The sequence below is a fragment of the Sapajus apella genome, unplaced genomic scaffold (genome assembly GCF_009761245.1).
Source record: "Sapajus apella isolate SASKATOON/1434 unplaced genomic scaffold, GSC_monkey_1.0 scaffold14, whole genome shotgun sequence".
NCBI lineage: Eukaryota > Metazoa > Chordata > Mammalia > Primates > Cebidae > Sapajus > Sapajus apella.
In genome coordinates, this window is record NW_022436954.1 from 9,907,900 (window position 1) to 9,917,251 (window position 9,352).

The 9,352-nt window shown below is 48.4% G+C and overlaps 1 protein-coding gene across 7 annotated transcripts; it reads right to left on the reverse strand.

Annotated features, from left to right (window-relative positions):
• Positions 1–2,094: 2,094 nt before the first annotated feature.
• TMEM216 (transmembrane protein 216) lies at positions 2,095–8,297 on the reverse strand. 7 transcript variants are annotated; one of them, XM_032283216.1, is made up of 6 exons: positions 8,000–8,070; positions 7,769–7,902; positions 7,361–7,462; positions 6,719–6,811; positions 2,944–3,145; positions 2,095–2,658 (listed from the first exon to the last, which is right to left on the reverse strand). In XM_032283216.1, exons 3-6 carry the CDS (start codon positions 7,374–7,376, stop codon positions 2,643–2,645), a joined length of 327 nt encoding a protein of 108 aa, XP_032139107.1. In that variant the 5' UTR covers positions 7,377–7,462; positions 7,769–7,902; positions 8,000–8,070; the 3' UTR covers positions 2,095–2,642. The 7 variants fall into 7 exon arrangements, with proteins under 7 accessions (XP_032139107.1, XP_032139104.1, XP_032139105.1 ...); XM_032283215.1 differs by having other exon boundaries at positions 2,096–2,658; positions 7,986–8,055; XM_032283213.1 differs by lacking the exon at positions 7,769–7,902 and having other exon boundaries at positions 8,000–8,297.
• Positions 8,298–9,352: the final 1,055 nt, after the last annotated feature.

Genomic DNA, 9,352 nt, shown 5'->3' on the forward strand with positions numbered 1-9,352 from the left:
GCTTAACCAGTAAACCTCTAAATTAAATCGGCTATACAGAATGGGCTCTCTTCCAGATTGATACCAGTGACTTCTTCAAAGCAGGGACAAAGTAGCAGAAAATTGGTATTAGTGGGATTTGTGATTATCACGGCAGTTCCTGTTGAAGGTTCTGGTTTTTGGATAGTCCTCAAGGGCAGCTGGGAGGCAAGAGCACAGAAGGCACAGGAAAAAAAAAGGATCAGTCCTTTGGACGGCAGAGCCCCTCAGGATGAGAGTGCGCTTGATCATAGAAAATGAGGGTTACAAACCAGCACAGAATGCTTAGAGTTACTTTTTACTTAGAGTAAGCAGAAAATCTAGGATTCATCTGAAAGCAGACAAGGGCCTCAAAGTTTTCTGAAGTGGATTCTGTTAGCTCCTTGTGGCTTCTTGGGGCTAAAAAACATGGCCACTACCAAGGAAGATAAGGAATAATTTTAAAGATGCTTATTTGGAGAAAGGAAGTATACACTGATCTAGAGTGACAGTTCTCCAGCTTAAAAAAAAAATGTTCTTGCCGGGCACGGTGGCTCAAGCCTGTAATCCCAGCCTTTGGGAGGCCGAGGCGGGTGGATCACGAGGTCAAGAGATCAAGACCATCCTGGTCAACATGGTGAAACCCCGTCTCTACTAAAAATACAAAAAATCAGCTGGCCGTGGTGGCATGTGCCTGTAGTCCCAGCTACTCAGGAGGCTGACACGGGGGAATTGCTTAAACCCAGGAGGCGGAGGTTGTGAGCTGAGATTGTGCCACTGCACTCCAGACTGGCAACAGAGCAAGACTGCATCTCAAAAAAAAAAAAAAAAAAAAATCAGCTGGGTGCAGTGGCTCGCACCTGTAATCCTAGCACCTTAGGAGGTAGAGGTGAGAGGATCACTTGAGCCCAGGAGTTAAGAGACCAGCCTGAGCAACATAGTGAGACCCATCTTTACAATAAATACAAAAATCAGTGGGCCAGGTGTGGTGGTACACGCCTTTGGAAGGCCAAGGTGGGCGCATCACGAGATCAGGAGTTCAAAACCAGCCTGGCCAGCATGGTGAATCCCCCTATTAAAAATACAAAAAAAAAATTGGCAGGGCATGATGACGCATGCCTGTATTCCCAGCTACTCAGGAGGCTGAGGTAGGAGAATAGCTTGAACCTGAGAGGCGGAGGTTGCAGTGAGCTGCAATCGCACCACTGCACTCCAGCCTGGTTGACACAGCGAGACTCTGTCTCAAAATAAAAGAAGGAAAATCAGCCAGGCATGGTGGTGTGTGCCTGTAGTCCTAGCTACTTGGGAAGCTGATGTGGGAGGATCACTTGAGCCAGAGAGGCGGAGGTTGCAGTGAGCCAAGATCATTGCCACCGTGCTGCAGCCTGGATGACAGAGTGAAACCCTGTCTCAAAAAAACAAAAACAAAAACAATTCAGTTAGTTTCGAATATGCTTCTTCAAGTTACACATGGCCCACTGGAAAAGGGCTAACATTATCTGTAAGAAGAGGGAGACAAGATGCTGACACTGGGGCAGAGTGAGGCATATAAGCAATCTTTTGCATGATGAGAGACTGGATGAAGATACAGAGGATGGCAGTGCCTTTTTTTTTTTTTTTTTTTTTTTGAGACGGAGTTTCGCTCTTGTTGCCCAGGCTGGAGTGCAATGGCGCGATCTCGGCTCACCGCAACCTCCGCCTCCAGGGTTCAGGCAATTCTCCTGCCTCAGCCTCCTGAGTAGCTGGGATTACAGGCACGCGCCACCATGCCCAGCTGATTTTTTGTATTTTTAGTAGAGACGGGGTTTCACTATGTTGACCAGGATGGTCTCGATCCCTTGACCTCGTGATCCACCCGCCTCGGCCTCCCAAAGTGCTGGGATTATAGGCGTGAGCCACTGCGCCCGGCCAGCAGTGCCTTTAGAGACGAATTTAGGCTGCAGCCTGGGGAAGAAAATCAGTGGTTAACACTGCCTTTGTGTCCACACTGTATCACTAAGCAAAGCCTGTGAGAACAAACCGCTGGGATAGTCACGACCCTCTCTTGGAGTGGATGAATTCTAGGGACAGGTGCCATAAGGAAAGGCTGCAACTCCCACAACAGAAAATATGTATTTATTATAAAATAAAGTTTGTATCATGATGAGAGTAGAAAAATAACACTATGAGCTACTAAAAAAGTTCTGGAGCTCAGTCTCTGAGGATTGGGGTAAGAGGCTTTTGCATGGCTCTGGAAGCCTACCAATATGAGGCTCTCTGTGCTCGTATGGGAGGGAGCATGTGGCTCAGGTCCTGCTTGAAGCCCAAGGAGCCTAGATGGTCCACACGAGATGCTCTGGCCACGGTGATCAAAGAGGAGAACTTGAGGTCAGCAGGGAGCTGGTTCTGAGAAGGGCCAGGATGGGAATAACCTTGCCCCTCCCTATACTGGAGTGTAGAAGAGCCTCTGGGGCTGATGATCCTGGTTTAGAAGATGGTACCCACTGGCCTTATTCTGAGTTGCTTGCACAAATGTCTGTGCCGAAGAAAAGCCACACAGCCTTTCTCAGACAACTTGCCCCTCCAATTCTCACCGCTGTGGCTAAAGTGCCAGACGCAGTATGTGTGGTATCAGCCTGATGGGCTGCTGGCTGAAATTTTGTACTTCAAATCCTGTCCATACTGATGGCAGAAAGAAAGAAAGAAAATGTTAAAATACCAGTGAACGAGAGCAGCTAGACTCAACTGTTCTATATTCCAAGCCTCCTGGCCCCCTAAAATAGGGAGAGTATCTTCCCCGAGTGGGAAACGTTCTGCCTACCCTAAACAGGAAAGGCAATCCCATAGACACCCCTTTCCACCTCTAGAAAAAACGTCTTCTAGATCCCGTAGGCTTCAGAAGAATACTGAATCCCTCCCTGCGATGGGAACCCAACCCTTTAGTGAATGGTCCCTCAGCAGCAGTACCTGGAGAAAGCAGCCAAGGTGAGCACCTCAAGCAACAGCTCTGAGCCACAGAAGAAGAGCAAGATGCCGTTCATGATGGCTTCCAGGCGGAGTACGTAGGTCTGCAGCAGCAGGTAATAGGAGGCCATCACGGCAGATGGGAAGGTCAAGGCTATGCTAATACTGAGTGGCATCTTTCGCTGGCAGAGGTTTCCCTTTGTACCTGTCAGACACAGCCCATGGAGTCATCTCCAAATGATCTGCTTTTCCTGGCCCAGGGGAAAGGTGGAGGAGATGTAACGGAATGGCAAGGCAAAGAAAATGATCCTGAGTGGGAGCAGGCAGATTTATAAATAGGGTCCCACTATACTAAAAGTTTGAGGCTTCGAGAGAGTTACATGATTAAAGTCACTTAATCCAGAGGTCCTGCTTCCAGTCTGTTTCCCACTCAAGGGACAATGGGATCTTTATTTGGGGAAAAGAAATTTTTTTTAATTATAAAAATAATATATAATCATTTAAAATTTTTCAACACAGAAAATTTTTGAGAATATAGAAAGTGAAAGGCCTCAGCCAGGTGCGGTGGCTCACACCTGTAATCCCAGCACTTTGGGAGGCTGAGGCAGGCGGATCACAAGGTCAGGAGTTCGAGACCACGGTGAAACTCCGTCTCTACTTTAAAAAAAAAAAAAAAAAAAGGCCAGGCGTGGTGGCTCATGCCTGTAATCCCAACACTCTGGGAGGCCAAGGTGGTCGGATTACCTGAGGTCGGGAGTTTGAGACCAGCCTGACCAACATGGAGAAATCCTGTCTCTAAAAACACACACACACAAAAAAAGAAAGAAAATGAAAGGCTTCCATGTCCCTACACCCTGAAGATTATTATTAGAGAATGATGTGTATTGTTTCAGATTTTTTGTAAGTATATATTCACATATTACTATTTATTATTATAAAAATAGAAGCATACTCTACATCCTGTTTTGCAACTTATTTTTCCCCACAGACATTTTTCCATACACACATAGCTACCTGAATTTTTTCTTTCTTTTTAGGCAGTGTTTCATTCTGTCACCCAGGCTGGAGTGCAGCTGCATCGTCATAGCTCACTGCAGGCTCAAGGGATTCTCGTCACCCAGGCTGGAGTGCAATGACGCGATCTCAGCTCACTGCAATGTCCACCTCCTGGGTTCAAGCAATTCTCCTGCCTCAGCCTCCTAAGTAGCTGGAATTACGGGCACCTATCACCGTGCCCAGCTAGTTTTAGTATTTTTTAGTAGAGAGCAGGTTTCACCATGTTGTTCCAGGCTGGTCACGAACTCCTGACCTAAGGCAGTCTGCCCGTCTCGGCCTCCCAAAGTGCTGGGATTACAGGCGTGAGCCACTACACCCAGCCAATTTTCTTTAATTTTTTTTTTTTTGTCTCACTATGTTTCCTAGACTGGTCTTAAACTCCTGGCCTTAAGCAATCTTCCTGTCTCAGTCTCCCGAAGTTCTGATTACAGGCATGAGTCACTGTACCTGGCCTTAACTGTTCTTTTTTAATGGTTATAAACAATTCCATTGAATCAGTGCTGTAACTTATTTAACAATCCTGTATGGACAACAAGTGTTTAGGTTGCTTATAGTGTTCTGATGTTACCAAAGTTTTGGCAATAAACATTCTCATATAGCTATCTCTGCATATCTGTGGAAGTTTGTTTTTTTTTTTTTTTAAATCTAGTTTTAGAAGTGAAATTGTTGGGGCTAAGACTTCAAATTTTATATGGTAATAACTACTACCAAAAAGAGTTGTACTAAGCTAGATTACCACAAAAGTGTATAATAATCTGTTCCCCACACTCATAACTGGGTGCTGTCAATCTTTACCTTTGCCAGTCTGATGGGTGAAAAATGTTACTTTGTTTCAGTTTGATTTTTATTAGTGAGTTTGAGCATCTTGTCAAGTTTTGCTGGTTCTCTGTAATAATTTTTACATGAACTACCTATTAATGTCCCTTACCAATTTTTTTGTTTTTGAGTCTCACTTTGTCGCCCAAGCTGGAGTGCAGTGGATAATCTTGGCTCACTGCAACCTCCATCTCCTGGTTCAAGCAATTCTCCTGCCTCAGCCTCCCAAGTAGCTAGGATTACAGGCGCCTGCCACCCACACCTGGCTAATTTTTGTATTTTTAGTAGAGACTGTATTTTTGTATTTTTACCACGTTGGCCAAGCTGGTCTCGAACTCTTTACCTCAAATGATCCACCTGCCCCAGCCTCCCAAAGTGCTGGGATTACAGGCATGAGCCACCGTGCCCTGCCAATTTTTTTAAGTTATTTTGTCTTTTCCTTAGTGACTTATGTGAGCCTTCTTTTATCCTTTCTTATATATGTTGCAAGTATTTTGTTCCTAAGTTTCTGCTTTAACTTTGATTTCAGGGATGACATATTCTAACAAATAAGGGTTTTGCTCTGTATTTCTGGGGTTATAAAACTTGTCCTACAGGCCAGGAATGTTGGCTCATGCCTGTAATCCTAGCACCTTGGCAAGGCCAAGGTGGGAGGATTGCCTGAGGCCAGGAATTTAAGACCAGCCTGGGCAACGAGGTAAGACACTGTCTCTACAAAAAATTCAAAATTAGCCAGGCATGGTGTCACACGCCTGTGCTACTCAGGGTTGAAGTGGGAGGACTGCTTGAGCCCAGGGCTTCAAGGCTGCTGTGAGCTGTAATCGCGCCACTGTACTCCAGCCTAGGAGACAGAGTGAGACTCTGTCTCAAATAAATAAATGTTAAAAAAAAAAAAAAATCCTGGCTGGGTGTGGTGGCTCACGCCTGTAATTCCAGCACTTTGGGAGGCCGAGGTGGGCGGATCACCTGAGGTCATGAGTTTGAGGCCAGCCTGGCCAACATGGAGAAACCCCATCTCTACTAAAAATACAAAATTAGCCAGGCATGGTGACGCATGCCTGTAATCCCAGCTACTCGGGAGGCTGAGGCAGGAGAGTCGCTTGAACCTGGGAGGCAGAGGTTGCAGGAAGCCAAGATCATGCCATTACACTCCAGCCTGCAAAACAGAAGTGAAACTCCGTCACAAAAACAAATCTGACCTGTAACAAACAAATCAGGCCTGGCAAGGTGGCTCAGGCCTGTAATCCCAGCATTTTGCGAGGCCAAGCCAGGGGGATCACGGGGTCAGGAGTTCACGACCAGCCTGACCAACATGGTGAAACTCCATCTCTACTAAAAATACAAAAATTAGCCGGGTGTGGTGGCGCGCACCTACTACATAGTCCCAGCTACTTAGGAGGCTGAGGTAGGAGAATCACTTGAACTGGGGAGGCAGAGGTTACAGTGAGCCGAGATCATGCCACTTCACTCCAGCTTGGCAACAGAACAAAACTCCAATTAAAAAAAATAAAATTATACAAGAGATCCTTATTCAGAGAATTGTCAGGGATCTTAGGACTGATCTGTGAAGGATATACTGCCTCCCCTGCAATGGAGTTATAACTGAACCTATTCCCCAAGAAAACTAGTGAGAGGAACCAGGTACTCTTCTTGCAGTTAGGCGGCTGAAAAGGAATCATCTAATATCCCATGCTATTGACCATCTGTAGCCTTACAGAGCAACGAACAGGTAAATGTTGACCCAATATAAGAAGCAGCAACTTGAAACTTCAGAGAGGGAGTAAAGGGATATACCACCAGATCCAATCTTTGATAGTTAACCTAGGTTATGTACTTTTCTTGTTAATCAAGTTACAGATACAGCTTGTCTCATAAGGAGTGGAAATATTCTCTGGACAGCACTCACCAAAAAACAGGCGAATTACTTCAATTCCAAGGTAAAGGAGGAGCATCACCACATCCAGTGCTAGGTTAGCTGTTGGATATGGTAGCAGGAGACCTGCCAATACAAAAGCCAGAGTTTGCAAACAACAGATAACGGCACCCACAAGAACTGCCACACACTTGGGAAGAAAGAGGACATCTGTCTCAGCTTTCCATGAACTAGCTGGTAGGAGGTGGGCATTATTACAGTTGCGGGATACACAAACTCACAGTGCAACTCCGGTTCATTATTACCGCGTTTTACCCCTAACTCCGAAAGTCTCTGGGGACTCCACTCTCCAAAATGATTGGATGTACAGGGGTACACAGGCCACTTAACAGTTCCTGAGCGTCACCAATGGGCTTACAGCGGAGCTCGGCAAAGAGCGGCAATGTGGGCGGAGTCAGAACGGAAAAGCCCCCATTTCCCAAACTCAAGAAATTCTTGCTGAGGGGCTGCCTGTGGAATCATACTCAAATAAGCCATCTGTTGAGGAGGCCTGCCTTGCAGCGACAAAGAACTGCAGAGGGCAAAGAAGAGCAGAAAATAAGGTTCTTGGCAGGAGATGGCTCTGAGCTGAAGTGGGGGAAGGATGCTGTCGTCCAAGCCCCAAGCCTTCCTTACCTTTATACAGAAACATGAAAAGTTCCAGCAGGAAATAGGTAGCATTATACCACCCGTTCAGAAAGAATAGGATTTCCAGGGGGGTCGAGGACAACCGTTTCCCTGAAAAAGGAGCACAGAGAAGTGGGATGGGCAGGAGGGCGGCTCCCTCTCGGCTCCTCGAATGGGTTGATATCTACCTTGGGGAAAACTAGGGGCAGCGGACTCATGGGACTGGCCACTTAGGGGCACATCTGGTTGCTGATAATGAGGGGGGCGAGGGTACGGGGGTGAGTGTGGAGGGGGCTTCCCTCTTCGGCTTCAGGGGTAAAGTCAAGAGGTAACTCGCAGCTGACAGACATCTCAAAGATCTCTCCCTGTCACTATTTGGGAGGGGAAGTTGGGGCGCGGAGACCCGCATATTCGTACCTGAGCCAGCCTAGAAGAGGCCCAGCCGAGGATGTGTAGCTATCTGAGCCCCGCACCCGGAGACCTTCAGGCACCCAGGCTGGGCGGGGCCGCGGAAGCCCGCTTTGGACCAGGGAGGCGCCAAGTCCCTAACGCTAGAGAAAGGAGGGTTTAGGTCAAGCTCTGGGACAGAGGTGGGAGGGAGGGGCCAAGGGAAAGGGACCAGCGACTCACACACCTCCGGAACCTCACCTCGCGGCGCCATCTTCAGTCCCCATGGAAACTGCGTACGCTGCCACGGCGGCTCCAGGAGCAGCGAGGCGCTGCCGGAAACGGGGACGGAGCGGCCTGGGCTTCCGGGCTCCTCGACCGCCCGCGGCGCTCTGTGCCCCACCCGGGCGGGAAGAGCCCGGGCCTGGCGCCGAGTGGCTCTCGCTCATTGTCCCCGTTCCAGACCCAAGACGGTGGCCGCCCACGACGCCGTCGTCTGCAGGACCTCGGGGGTGTGGGAGAGGACCCCAGAGGCTCTCGGGCTACCGGGCGTTGGGCGGAAGTGGCCAGTTGTGACAATGTGACCAGGAGATTGGCAAATAAGTCCTAGACCCACCATTCCCTTTTTTCATAGGAAACGGTGTGCGCGACGGATCTTTCCAAATGCGGGGTGGGGGGTAGCATTGGTTTTTTTATTTTCTTTTTTTTTTTTTTTTTTGAGAGGTTTTTTCATTTTTCCCAGGCTGGAGTGCAGCGGCGCAGTCTCGGCCCACTGCGACCTCCTCCCGGGTTCAGGCGATTCTCCTGCCTCAGCCTCCTGAGTAGCTGGGATTACAGGCAGCTGCCACCATGCCCAGCTAATTTTTGTATTTTTAGTAGAGATGGGGTTTCTCTATGTTGCCTAGGCTGATCGCGAACTCCTGACCTCAGGTGATTCACCCACCTTGGCCTCCCAAAGTCCTGGGATTACAGGCATGAGCCACTGTGTCCGGCCAGCATTGGTCTTTTCTGCGGCCTATTTAGTACCAGGTAGAGACACCGGAGAAATAGAGCGTCCTTTCCAGGAGCACAAATAAAATGAAACGAGTCACCACGTGATACATAAAGTGGTGCAGTGAGAGCTGAGAGGACAAAGTGCTCCCACGTGGAAATCGAAGTTAGCTTCCAAGAGACGGCCTGTGAGCTGGGCTTCAAAGCCTGCCTGATTCGGATTTGGAGCAGTAAAAGCATGTTGCTGGCTGGGTGCGGTAGATCACACCTGTAATCCCAGCACTTTGGGAGCCTGAGGTGGGTGGATCACCTGGGGTCAGGAGTTGGAAACCATCCTGGCCAACATGGCAAAACTCCATCTTTATTAAAAATACAAAAATTGGGTCGGGCGCGGTGGCTCACGCCTGTAATCCCAGCACTGTGGGAGGCCGAGGCGGGTGGATCACGAGGTCAAGAGATCGAGACCATCCTGGTCAACACGGTGAAACCCCATCTCTACTAAAAATACAAAAAATCAGCTGGACATGGTGGCGCGTGCCTGTAATCCCAGCTACTCAGGAGGCTGAGGCAGGAGAATCGCCTGAACCCAGGAAGCGGAGGTTGCGGTGAGCCGAGATCGCGCCA